Genomic DNA, 14,456 nt, shown 5'->3' on the forward strand with positions numbered 1-14,456 from the left:
AATAGAGAAAGTTGCTGCTGAAACAAAGATAAGATCGCAAGATTTGGATATCTGGTACCCTGGAATGTAAGGAGGAAAATATTTTTTATGAAATGTCTGACAATGAGATTATAAAAGAGATATCTAGTTATACAACCTTAAATCAGAAGATGACGACGACATAATTACAAATACTCCGCAAGTGATAGCACAAGATGCATCTAACGCCTTTGAACTGGGTTTGCAATGGGCTGAGGAGAATGGTGTATCCTACAACGAACTATTACTTTTAAGAAGACTGAGGAACAGAGCATTTGTCTCGCGTTTTAATAATTTTAAGCAAAAAACATTTGATAAATATTTTCATGCTTAAATTCATATCATGATTTTTATTCATTTTTTGACTATTTATTTATATAAAGTACCCTTTTGTTAAAAGTTCCGGACTATAAGAGGTCTTAGGAAATACTCTATAATCCGACAAATTCGATAGTTCGACACTGACCAGCAAAACGCTTGTCGGATTACCAGGTTCCACTGTATTTTATTATTTAAAAATTTGAATTTTTAATAATAATTATGAATAAACAATTAATTTTATTCTTTAAATTCATTTTAGTAGAGAGTGCGATCGTCCCGTCGTCTAAGCTACGAGCCGCCATTGCTATTACACATGAAATATTAATAATTTTAATTGTTCATCTTATTTAGCTACTTCAAATAAACTTCAATAAAGTAAACTAGTTCTGGCTTAAAATTTTTAATTCTGTTTAATTCTCATAATTTTCCCATATTCCATTCAATGACAAAAAAAAAAAATTATAAGCCATGGAGTAATTTGAGAAATGATAAGTGTGATCATTGAAAATAACAAGTCGTTCTGAGTAATAATGACATTGTAGACGATTAGATCTAACTATACTATATAGAGACAGCATTTCTCTGCTTAAGAAAAACATGAAAAAATGTTAGAACTCTAGGTATACCTTAACAATTTTTAAAGATATCTCAAACTCATTTAATTTAAAAATGAATTTATAATAGCATATAATCAAAAAATAAAATGAATTAGTTTGATAGCTTCACTAAAAATTTATTTAACTAACAATAAATATTCAGTAGTAGATAATACAATTTTACATTCTTATAGCAATTCTTCAAGCTCATCTATATCAATGTTATTTCGTACCAAATTCTTAGAAGAATTTTGTGCAATATCTAAACATATAATAAGAATTGTTCAATCACTTTAAAAACCATTTTATTAAAAATAAAGGTATAATAGCGACGAATAAAAACCTTACATTCTTGTTGTACATTTTCCATCAAATCTTCTTCATTGGTGGGTTGTATCAAATTTTTAGAGGAATTTTGTGCGATATCTAAAAGTATAATAACAATTTTTTAGTCTCTTTAAAATTAATTTTATTAAAATAAATTGTATTATAGTGACATATCAAAACCTTACATTCTTGTTGTACATTTTCTAACAAATCTTCTTCATTGGTGTGTTGTATCAAATTTTTAGGAGAATTTTCTGCGATATCTAAATATGTTAACAAAATAATAATATCTATTTAGGAACAGTATAACCAACTTTTAGGACTCCTAAGTATACTTTAAAATTTTTAAAATCTATTTCAAACTTTAATTTATTATCAAAAAGAAAAAATCAATTTGTTTGTTATATTCACTAAAAGGTAATTATACAAAAATAACACGTTTTTAGAAGAATTTTCTGCGATATCTAAATATGTTAACAATTAAACAATTTCAAAAAAAAATTGTATTGCTTAAAAAGTTATACCTTGCTTGTCATACATTTGAGCTAGGCAGGTAAAAATGTTTCCCACATGGTTTAAACAATTGTCATAATAACAATTGTTTAATCCATTAAAAATTAATTTTATTAAAGTAAAATATATAATAGTGGTGCATGAAAACCTTACATTCTTGTTGTATATTTTCCATCAAATCTTCTTCATTGGTGGGTTGTATCAAATTTTTAGAAGAATTTACAGCGATATCTAAATATTTTAACTAAATAATAATATCAAATATGTTTGATTTTATTTAGCTACTTAAAATAAATTTCATTAAAGTAATCTAGTTATGATTTAAAACTTTTAATACTGACATTATATTCGAATAGATCTAACTATACTATATAAAGACACTGTTAGGACTCTTAATATACCTTAAAAATGTTTAAATCTTTTTTACATTCATTTAAACTAAAATTTAGTTTATAATAGTGAATAATCAAAAAAAAAAAAATTTGTTTGTTAGTTTCACTAAAAGTTAATTATACTACAAATAAATATTAAGTAGTAGATAATTCAATTTTTACATTCTTGCAGCATCTCTTCAAGCTCATTTATATCATTGTTATTTCTTAATAAATTTATAGAAGGACTTTTTGCAATATCTAAAAAAAATATAACAATTGTTTAGTCTATTTAAAATTAATTTTATTAAAGTAAATTTTATAATAGTGACGCATTCAATTTTACATTCTTGTTCTACATTTTCCATCAAATATTCTTCATTGGTGGGTTGTATCAAATTTTTAGAAGAATTTTCTGCGATATCTAAAAATATAATAACAATTGTTTAATCCATTAAAAATTAATTTTATTAAATTAAAATATATAATAGTGGTGCATGAAAACCTTACATTCTTGTTGTATATTTTCCATCAAATCTTCATCCTTGTTGTGTTGTATCAAATTTTTAGAAGGATTTTGTGCAATATCTAAAAATATTATAACAATTGCTTAGTCTATTTAAAATTAATTTTATTAAAAAAAAGTGTATTAAAGTGACGTATCAAAACCTTACATTCTTGTTGTACATTTTCTAACAAATCTTTTTCATTGGTGTGTTGTATCAAATTTTTAGAAGAATTTTCTGCGATATCTAAATATGTTAACAAAATAATAATATCTATATGTTTGATCTTATTTAGCTACTTAAAATAAATTTCATTTAAGTAATTAGTTATGGTTCAAAATTATTAATACTCTTTAATCCACATAACTTACCCATATTCTATTCAATGACATTTTATCACATATTAAATTAAAATTTAATTTAAATAGTGTATAATCAAAAAAAAAAAATGTATTTGTTTGTTAGTTTAACTAAAAGTTAATTATACTAATAATAAAAATTCAGTAATAGATAATACAATTTATACATTCTTGAAGCATTACTTCAAGATCATCTATATCATTGTTATTTCTTATTAAACTTATAGAAGGACTTTGTGCAATATCTAAAAATATTATAACAATTCTTTAGTCTATTTAAAATTAAATTTATTAAAGTAAACTGTATAATAGTGATGCATTAAAACCTTACATTCTTGTTCTACATTTTCCATAAAATATTCTTCATTGGTGGGTTGTATCATATTTTTAGAAGAATTCTCTGCGATATCTAAAAATATAATAACAATTGTTTAGTGTATTTTAAATTATTTTATTAAAGTAAAATGTATAATAGTGTCGCATGAAAACTTTACATTCTAGTTGTACATTTTCTAACAAATCTTCTTCATTGGTGTGTTGTATCAAATTTTTAGAAGAATTTTCTGCGATATCTAAATATGTTAATAATTAAACAATTTCAAAAAAAATGTTATACTGCTTATAAAGTTATACCTTGCTTGTCATTCGTTGGAGATAGGGCAGGTAAAAATGTTTCACTTGTGTTCGAATCATACTTAAATCCAAGTGTATCATACTTATTCCAGATTATCCTTTGAAATAAATTGCTCATTTTATCACTTAGAAAAATGATAAGTTCTTCGTCTTTTCTTTGACTGTTCAGTGTTACAAATTCGTTTATCCAAAAATTCCACAAAGAACTCAAATCTATTTGTTTTATTTTACATAATGATAATTTTTTTTTGAGTACATAATCGTTTTTTTGTAAAATATTCGTGATAGTTATTAACGCAGTTTTAATTGACTCCTTATTGTTTTCCAATATAATCAATTTCTTCAACGATTCATTTTTCTGTAAATTTGTAAGAACTTTATTTAAAGGAAATAGATTGTTTATTAGGGTGTTCAAAGGGCTTTTGTGATATTTTTCTATACATTATAATGCTCCTTTCATAAATTTTGCCAGCGTGACAAATTCAATCATTTTTTCTAAAATTTTGACTGTACAATTGTGTGCACTAATTTTACCAGAATTAAGTAGCATGAAACAATATTCTTGAAAATTGTAAAATGTATAGAATATTGTATGTAAATCATTAGCGTAAGAACATCCAAGGAATATTGTAGCATTACGTATAATATTGTCACAGTTATTTAATGTTACAGGTTTATTAATCACATCGTTCAATGTAAACACATTGCGCCTGTAAATAATATACTCGACATCATTTATATTTTTCCATCCGGGTTGATGTAGTAACTTCGTTATTATATCGACGTGTGCTTTTTTATGAGGTGTTCCTTCAGTATTCCAAAAAGTGATAAATATATACAAGTACACTTGAATATTAAGTATAATTGAGATTTTCATTTTCAAAAAGTTTATGAATCGATTTTTTATTAATAAAAAAATTATTGTCATACAATTTTTATTTCAATATTAATCAATTTTTGTTTTCATACCAAAATAAAGAAACTAGCAATAATTTCAACTGCGTACACTTGTGTAGATGAACAAAATTAATTTATTTGCGTTTAATAGTAGGAGTAGGGATATTATGTTTTAATACTATGTGCTTTAAATAAACAAAAATTTTCTAGCTACTCTCAAAATAATTTATATGTCCATACTTTTATTTAATAATAGATTAATACCTGCATAAGATTAGAAATAAATTGTAACAAAGTTCATTATTTGAATAATAATACAATATAATAAATCTAATTCTAGACGAAAAAATTAATTTTATTAAATAAAAAAGAAATACTTTTTAACAGTTGTTATTAAGGCTATTTTAACTTGTATCAATTTTTTATTAATAGTCTTAAAACATAATGATGAACTAATAGATTAAAAATTATTTATAGCTAAATTAACCAAGAAAGTTTAAAATCGGAATGCATTCTAATATCTGATATTATTATTTGAAAACATGTCTTGATCAACAACTTTCCTGTTTTTTTTTTCACGGTCAACTAATTGTTGGCTACCCTGGAAATACTATAAGGTATTATTTCAGGTCGGCCAACGTCGTAATATAACTTATACCACCATGTTGTGAATAAACCCGAAATTAATTATTATCTAATTCCCAATATGGTGTGGACACCCTGTTATCCGTCTCCCAGGATAGAAACTGTTTCGGAGTGTTGGAAAAATAACTCACAAACATTAAAAAAAAAACACAAATCCCAAGGCTCCAGCCGAAACCGGTACTGCGATGGTCGATGAGGTTTTATCTGTACGGGAGAACCGACCAACCGTTCACATACGGGTGCAGCGACGGGGAAACCAGTGTAACGTCCACCACAGAGCTCTATTCCTGATCCTCAAACGTCGGGGTGAAGCTCCTGTTGGCCGAGACCAGCATGAGGGATGGTTTCAAGTCCAACAGGTCTTCGCCACGCTGATTGGGGCCAGCCGATCCCCAAACCAGTGAGTAGACGTTAATATTCCTGACCACAAGTCCCCGTGACCATTACGCGGCGCCCGGACCTTCACGACCTTTGGCAGAGGGAGACGGACTCGAGAAGTACGGCGATCGGTAAGCTGGCTGGCGCGTAGCAGCTCAAGACGTTGATGTCGTCAATCCTCGCTACCACGTAACCATCGCCCGACTCGATGTCCGCGATTGTGAGGCCATGGTCCATCACCTGAACAGATAAAACTTTTACGCATTAGTGCGGGGTATACACCCCCATCATGATCACCAGATGTCCCGCCTAGTCCCTGGCAAGGTCCAACCCTGATGATAGCACTCTTCGCAATCTTTGGTGTCCCGTCGGGGTTGAAAAATCAACTGTCGAAAGGGCCACCAGCTTTGGTTTCTTAGTCAGTACCGGCGCATGTGTCATCGGCATAAGGACGGCCACGCTGGTTGTGGTGTCCTCAAAGGTGATAACGGAGATGTCGGGTGTTGGGTAGATCTGCATTAGTTTGGGATGAAGGGAATTTTCCTACCCAAACTCATCTACTACCACATCGTCTATTACCACAGGTACCTTACTCGAGGATACCGTCCTAGGTGAACCACTCCTAGACATGCTCAGTAGCCTCTCCGCAATGGAGGACTTTGCTAGCACATCTGGAGAGGTGGCCGCATTCAGATCGAATCCAAAATTCACTTTATCTGATACCAATGGCCTCCCGTTTATTTCACCGGTGGAAGTGGCTTGGTCACCACCACTTCCTGCAGTCGCAGTAACAACCCTTTAGTTGGCTGCAAGAGCCTGCCTCAATACTTTTACATTTGACGTGTATTCAATTGATCCAAACGACATGTGGTAGGTGCAGCCCACCCTCAACCACCAGCACCGTGGAATCCGAGTCCCCTGATGCAGTCACATTAAAATTTTCTTGTCCATCGTCATTAAGATGATATTGTGAGAGGGCTGATGGTTAATCCCCAGATCTCTTGTCTGTTATCACTTTAAAATAAGGATATTTTTGAATAATATTCAATTTTATTTCTTCAAGACGATTTGAGATGAATGTTTTGTGTTTCTTAAAAATACTACAATAGGATCTACTAAATAATGAAAAATTATTATCAAAATACATATTTTTATGGTACACAATCAAATTTTAAATTAAATTTTTATCACATCTCAGACATACTTACAAAAACCTCCTGTAAAAATTTAAAATATTTTATTCATTAAAATCACTATCAAATAAAACGCTTCGATGCAAATCTTTAGATAATGTTTAATTTAAAAAAAATTGGTGTATTATTCCAAAATTATTCCAAAAAATACATGATCTGCTAGTTCCTTTTCAATATCCCGATAAAGATAAAGTATGTCGAATAAAAAAGGGATTATTAAAAATATTATTTCTCATAAAAAAATTGTGTTGATTCATACACTTTTCAATAAGTTATAGCATTATAAAGTTAAAAATGTAAAAAATAAAATTGAGAATTTTCACATAAAAATAGCATTTGATAGCCATTTTCACAACGAAGACAAAATAAAGCACAACATTTTTTTTTCCATGATAATGTATATTACATAGCTTTAATTTAAAATATAAATAAAAGTGTCATACCTTCCAGAACACTTTCAAAAGTTAAGTTGAAAAAGTTGTAATTTTAAATCCCCCCCTGTGGGCAGATAAGGGGTTAGATTAAATTGTTTTTATAAATTTTATAAAAACAATATACCAAATGATAGGTAATAATATCGTGCATCTATAAAAAAAAAATTATATTAATATGTTAATTTTTTTAAATTATGGCAGTTTATGTAAAAAGAATTGAAAAAATTTCGAAAATTAGCGATTTTTAAATTTGTAATTTTTTTGTAGGTTTCCCCCATTTAAGGGGAACGAGGGAAATATTTTCAATTTTTAAGGGTAATGTCTTTGACTAGATACAATTTGTGATCTTTTGTCGTGTCGTTGAAAGAAATCCGTTCGGTGAGAGCTGAGAAAAAGTGTTAACAGACAACAAAAAAAAAAAAAACACATCATAGTAAAACCAATACCTTTACAGCTTCGCATCGAAGCTAAAAAATTTAATTTGATAAGTGGTTGTGTTCATGCATATAATATAACGTATGTTGCAATGCGTAGTACGGTGAAATGTATTATGAAAAAAACGGTAGCACAGTGGGATCATGGCACAGTATGGACATGGCATAGTTGAGACAAGTAAATATGATATCTGACAGTGTTTATAATCACAATCATAAGAAACGCTACATAATGTTTAATATTAAGAAATTAGTGGATTGTTCCAAAAGCTTAATTAACTCCTTTTTAATAGAATTAATAAAAAATACAAAAAANTAACTCCTTTTTAATAGAATTAAGAAAAAATACAAAAAAAGTCATTTTGATGATTGGGGTTCGAACTTCGTTCCCGAACACAATAGACTGCATCTAATACCGATGCAGCAACCATTTATATCAAATGAAAGAGCAATACATAAGGTTTCTATATAAAAAAACAATTATTTTGATTTGTTTATTTTTGACAATGTTATAGCAATTAAACTGGATGGACGACGCTGCCGGTCGTCCAAAACCCGTACATAAAATTGTAGTTGAACCGTAACCGCACCCACACGATTGGGCACCTCTTTTAGAATATACGTTTCAAAATATTGTTCGGACGACGCTATTCGTCTAAACACTGCTCGTGTGTGCATACGGACCCGGATATACTGAGGAAAAAAACTTTATTAAATCATTAAATTCCGATGGGACGCTTTAATTTTGAGCACTGAAGAGTAGAAAACGTTATTATAAATAAATTATTCAATAATTTTAATTGTCCATTAAAATTAAATATTTAAAACTTTTAGTTAATTTTAAAGTTTTTAGCGCTTAAACATGAGAAAGTTATAAGGATATTGTCACCCAGTAAGAATTTACTATTGTTTCTTGTAATTCACATTATTTTTCATAATTTTCTTAGAATTTGTTTTTTTATAGTTTTAATTTAATTCTAAAATATTTTATTTAAAATAAACATCGATTTTAAATTTTTTTGCAGTTTAAATAGTCGTATTTAGTGAAATAAAAATATTATGGGATCTATGGGATAGTTTAGGAACATTAATACAAAAATAGTTATTTAAAGTTATTTCTTTATATTGGGGGATTGATATTTGGTTTATAAAGGTCCCATGTTTTGGTTATATTTAAATATAATATTAAAAAGCTCATCAATAAAAATGTTGTTTATAATTTTCTCATTATAGCGCCTTACCAATTGTTCCAGTGTTTTTCTTTTATATTTCTTTAATATACTTCTAAGAATCTTTATAAGATTGTCGAACGGAAAGCAACTACATGAATCAAGAGTATTTTTTAACCAAAATTGTATTAGTTTACACATAGCCCCTAAATCACCATATGAATATAGTCTTTAGGTATAGAATTAGCAAAATAAAATTGAAAATTTGAATTAAATTAGGTAATTTTTCTTTACAATGTTCTTCACTAAGTTTATTGTATAACAAAAAAGATCTTTCTTTCGACTTTCAATCGCATGATAAGGATAGCAAATATAGTTTTTTATATATTCTTCTTTTTCAAAACACCTTGAAAAAGAAAAATAACCATAGTGACCTTTAGTTTAGATGATAAAGGAGCGTTTAGACAACCAGCAAAGGTCCTAAAAATTTTATCTGATTTTATAAAATTATTTATTTTTTTACCAATTTATGTTAGACCTTAGCGCCATTAATAGAACTATCCAAGAACTCATTATATTCTTTTGGTTTTTCATAACCACGGTAAATTTCAATAATGAAAATAAATTCACTAAAAAGCCTTATGTATGTAATAGAATTGACTTGAACTACTATTATCTAATGGCAACTCATCATCTTTCACCATAATTCATTTTCTAAATTATACCGTTTTGAACATATGAGATTATTCCATTTGCAAGCCCAAAATGATAATACTTGTTTGGAAATATGATTTGTATATTCATTGTTAGAGGTAAATTAGTATGTAAAAAAGTGCGATAGTCACGAGGACTATAATAAGAACTTTTATTTAAAAAAATAGATAAAAGAGAAATATAAATNTGACCGCTAGATAAGGCGATAAAAGAGAAATATAATTAAAATCGAATTGTTTATCAGTATTGATCCCTTCCAAAAAGACTGGCCGTTATCGATTTGAAATTGCCGTTAGATCGGTGTTGAGTCTTCTCTATTCTTTCTTCTGTCATTGACCGTGCTAGGGTGCACACATTTGTTTTTTTATTGACATTTTTTTTCAATGATGGAGTGAGCCGCCAACGGCGAACGGCCAGGTCTTTTCGACGAAGAATCTAGACCATCGGATGGGTCTCTTCGGAGACCGGGTATCGTTTTCTTTTTTATATTATATCTATGTAATGAGCTATATTTTATTAATTATTTTATTTTATCGTAAATTAACTTAATTTTGTTTATGTGTGGAGAGCACGTGTTTCCCTTTTCTTCTAGCCAACACTAAAGAGCGAGTGTCTAGACTGCTCCTGGTGTTCTTCTATNAGTGTCCAGACCGCTCCTGGTGTTCTTCATTAATTTCCGATTAACATTAACGGATGTGTTCCAATACCGTCCGTGATGTTTGTAATATTATTTGTTTGTTTTGTTTAAATATTTTATTTTATTTGTATTGCCTTTATTTGTAGACATGGTTTTTGATGCATTCGCATTTTTGTCCATGTTTAACTTAATTTTCTTTTTTTTACAATTAAATTAAATTTCCTTATTACTTTCAACTGTAATATTTATTTTATTGCGCGAGTAACTTAATTACTCGCGTGTATTAATCCCTATTCCATAATCTAGACACGGGCTACGGTATGTTTTACATATCAACCACATACAACTTTGATTGTCATAATTGTGTTTAATAAACCATGAGGTATTATAGTAATTTATACATATAACGACATATTAACGTAGATTATACTTTTAATTAACTTAAAATTAAATTCCAACTATGGTCCGGTAATCATATCTGATAGGTGTAACACCTCGCCTAGGTGGTGGCGACCTTTGCTACTATAGCTAGTCGTTATGCAAGTGGCAAATCACGTTGTTGTTACAGGCCAATATATAAAATGTCCACTTGCAAATAATAAAAGGACATATTGGGGGCACGACATATTTGAGGCAAGTGTTTCTTCGAAAGTAACTATTCGATAAGAATTGGTTTATTTGTAACTTTACAATTTGCAACATTTTACATAAATTTAATATAAAAATTAATTTTTCAAAAAAAACACGACAGACCAGTGGCGTAAGTGTAAAAATTTGAAAAAATTTTCTGGAAAAATAAATATTAGAGTTATTTTTCTTTATATTATGAAAAATATACGGGGGATGTCGTTAAATTAATCACACATAAACCGAAGTGGTACATATATTATTCCTACAAATTCGTAAGATTACATTTTAAGCCTTGGTTATTTTTTTTGTTGGTAAATTCAGCGATGTACTATTCTAAAATAAATAAAATATTTTAAATAGGCATAATAAAAAAAAACGGTAGCACAGTGGGGTCGAGACACAGTGTAGAAGAGGCATAGATGGGACAAGTATAGATGATATCTGACAGTGATTAAAATCACTATCATAAGAAACGCTTCGATGCAAATCTGTAGATAGTGTTTCCTTTAGAGAAATTGGTGAAATATTTTAAAAGCAACATGAACTCTTATTTCTTTAATTATATCCTGATTAGTAGTTCTTTGATTTTAAAATATAATATATGAATAAATACTAATTATAGTTTTTAAATTTAGTATGAAATTGTGAGGCCAGCTATGATGTATGGTTCATAGTGTTGGGCGGTTGATAAGAAAGTAGAGCAGAGAATAAGTGTAGCAGAGATGAGAATGCTTAGTTGGATGAGTGGAGTGACTAGAGAAGATAGGATAAGGAACGAGCATATAAGAGGAAGTATAGGTGTTGCGTCAATCGTGGATAAGATGACAGAAAATAGACTTAGATTGTTTAGTCATGGTATGAGGAAAGAAGAATCGAAAGCTGTAAGAACAGTTATAGAAATGAATGTTGAAGGAAGAAGAGATAGAGGAAGACCAAAAAAGAGATTGAGGGATGTTATTGAATGCGACATGAGGACATCTAATGTGAGCGTAGAAGATGTGGGAGATCGTGTCAAGTGGAAGCTTAGGATAAGGGTGGCTGACCCCAAGTAGTTGGGATTAAGGCAAAGAAAAAGAAAAATATTACCAGAAATTCCGGTGTCAATTGACATAATTAGATTGTTGTTTGGGAATGTACAATTTAGCGTTTAGTTGGGTTTAAACAATATAGTGTCAAATTAATTACCTACTCTATCGGTTGTATCATAATATACACTACACTTAAATGATACTGTAAATAAATAAACTCACACGTACACACATATACATTTATAACATTGTGTCTAATGTATAACATGATAAAAAGTAACCGTAAAATGAAAAAAAATGGAATATAAATTTTAGTACTCATAATAAATGTAATGTAATTCGAAAAATATTTGTTTAAATAAAAAAATATAAGAAAATTTTTTTGTTTATAATTGTTTTTAAACAACTTTTGTACGAAACTTTTTTTTGTAAGTTAAATATTTTTTGAGAAAATTAAAAAAGCTCATATTTTTGAACTTTTGCGAGGCTGTAAAAAAAAAGCTCAATGTCAATCAATGAGGACTATTAGTATGTTATTATACATATTTTAATTCAACTTTTAATAAAACAAAATTTGGTTGGGGATTTTTTAAGAAATTTTTCCTTTGTTGACTGGACAAGATGTCAATTTTAAATTTGTAATTGAGCTAAAAGTTATGGTAATATATTCAATTTTTTTTTACTATAAACTTTCATAAATCTTTATCAAAAATTTTTTATCAACTTTAAAGAACCAAAAAAATAGGTTAAAAATGAAAATTTGGACTGATTATTTTTAACCTTGAACAGTCGCGTGGGGGTCTAGCATACCCCCACATAAATATAAACGGATGTATTATATTGCTTAAAAGGTGTACATAGATATAAATTTAGAAGATGGTTTTTATAGTAATAGTGAATAGATTTTCATAATTAAATACCTTCGAAAAAAAAAGTATGACTTAAAATATCTATCAAAGTTGAAATGGGTCATATTGACCCCCATGCGACTTGTAATGTTATAATTTTTTTTTGGACTTGTATTTTTTTCAAAATATCGTTTTATCGTAAATGCAATGTTATAATCGATATAATATTGTGGAATTGGGATTATGTGGATCTGCCACCGACTGTGCAATTAAGTTTTAAAAATAAATAATCTATTGAGAATTTCCACTACTCGATGATATGGAACAAATACGAACAAAACATGTAATAAATACATCCCTTCGCAATGTGGACACATTGATTATCGGTGCCTCATTTACAATTACCACTATTCACATTTACACCTCCTGACCCTACTCGTATTATAATAATTAAATTGTATTGTAATATTAATAATAAAAAAATTCAATTCAGAAAAATGATTATGTAAATGTAAATACACATAAAACTAATAAATATAAGCCATGTTTGAGCTCAAAGAAATACAAGAAAAATTAATAAAAATACATTTTGAAATAGTAAAAGCTTTTATTTACCGTCTTAAAAATAAGATTTTGCAGTTAAAATAATTTTTTTACATACCAAAATTTTTTAATGAAATTTTGAAAATTAAGTTTTTTTTTTGTAATATAATTTTTAGTAATGCATATAATTTTGTAATTTATTAATTTTATAATTTTAATTTATTAATTTTTATCCATATATATATATCATATGGTAACAAATAATGTATTTGAATTAAAAAAACCTAGCACGGGGGGGTCGCGGCACAGTGTTGCCATGGTATAGTTGGATCAAGTATAATGATATCTGACAGTGATTAAAATCACTATCAAAAATAAACGCTTCGATGCAAATCTTTAGATTGTGTTTAATTTAAAAAAAATTGGTGTATTATTCCAAAAGCTACATGATCTGCTAGTTTCTTATTAATATCTTGATTAAGATAAAGTATGTCGAATGAAAAAGGGATTATTAAAAAATATTATTTCTCATAAAAAAATTGTGTTGATCTATTCATTTTAGCTTCGATGCGAAGCTGAGAAGGTATTGGTTTTACTAAGATGTGTTTTTTTTTTTTTTTTTTTTTTGCCTGTTACCACTTTTTCTCAGCTCTCACCGAACGGATTTCTTTCAATGATACGTCAAAAGATCACAAATCGTATCTAGTCGAAGACATTACCCTTAAAAATTGAAAAAAATTCCCTCGTTCCCCGTAAAAGGGGGAAACCTCCAAAAAAATTACAAATTTAAAAATCGCTAATTTTCGAAATTTTTTCAATTTTTTTTACTTAAAAGTGCCATAACTTTTTCAAAAATAAACATATCAATATAATTCTTTTTTATATAGATGCATAATATCATTACATTTCATTTGGTATATTTTTTTTATAAATTTAACCCTTAACCTGCCCACAAGGGGGGATTTTAAATGACAACTTTTTCACAAAAAATTAATTTTTTTAACTTAAATTTTGAAAATGTTCCGGAAGGTCTGACACTTTTATATATATCTTAAATTAAAGCTAATGTAATATTCTTTATTATGCCAAAAAAAAATTTCGGACTTTATCTTATCTTCATGGTGAAAATGGCTACCAAATCCTATTTTTGTGTGAAAATTTTCGATTTTGTATTTTCCATTTTTAACTTTATTATGCTATAACTTTTTGAAAAATGTATGAATCATTACAATTTTTTTATGAGAAGTAGTATTTATATAGAT

The 14,456-nt window shown here is 28.4% G+C and overlaps 2 protein-coding genes across 2 annotated transcripts in view; both read right to left on the bottom strand.

The window, feature by feature from the left end:
• Positions 1 to 1,062: 1,062 nt before the first annotated feature.
• Positions 1,063 to 14,456, bottom strand: part of LOC126895591 (putative uncharacterized protein DDB_G0282499) — a 31,435-nt gene continuing 18,041 nt past the window's right edge. Inside the window, exons 26-27 of the mRNA XM_050667618.1 lie at positions 1,284 to 1,361; positions 1,063 to 1,197 (exon numbers count right to left, since the gene is read on the bottom strand). Coding sequence (XP_050523575.1) covers positions 1,124 to 1,197; positions 1,284 to 1,361 — 152 coding nt within the window. The 3' untranslated portion in view covers positions 1,063 to 1,123. The remainder of the gene's footprint in view (positions 1,198 to 1,283; positions 1,362 to 14,456) is intronic.
• LOC126895598 (uncharacterized) lies at positions 2,939 to 4,603 on the bottom strand. The gene is made up of 4 exons (XM_050667666.1): positions 3,645 to 4,603; positions 3,506 to 3,583; positions 3,343 to 3,420; positions 2,939 to 3,256 (listed from the first exon to the last, which is right to left on the bottom strand). The coding sequence occupies exons 1-4, from the start codon at positions 3,760 to 3,762 to the stop codon at positions 3,153 to 3,155; spliced, it is 378 nt and encodes a 125-aa protein (XP_050523623.1). The 5' UTR covers positions 3,763 to 4,603; the 3' UTR covers positions 2,939 to 3,152.

The sequence above is a fragment of the Daktulosphaira vitifoliae genome, unplaced genomic scaffold, assembly GCF_025091365.1.
Source record: "Daktulosphaira vitifoliae isolate Bord-2020 unplaced genomic scaffold, ASM2509136v1 Scaffold_1, whole genome shotgun sequence".
In the NCBI taxonomy this organism is placed as follows: domain Eukaryota; kingdom Metazoa; phylum Arthropoda; class Insecta; order Hemiptera; family Phylloxeridae; genus Daktulosphaira; species Daktulosphaira vitifoliae.

Bases quoted from the DNA above. Each gene is read 5' to 3' on its own strand.
- LOC126895598 (XM_050667666.1), bottom strand. From the start codon at position 3,762: ATGAGCAATTTATTTCAAAGGATAATCTGGAATAAGTATGATACACTT. The intron at 3,584-3,644 runs GTATAACTTTAT...TAACATATTTAG, and splicing joins TCCAACGAATGACAAGCAAG to ATATCGCAGAAAATTCTTCT. The intron at 3,421-3,505 runs GTAAAGTTTTCA...TTATATTTTTAG, and splicing joins AGAAAATGTACAACTAGAAT to ATATCGCAGAGAATTCTTCT.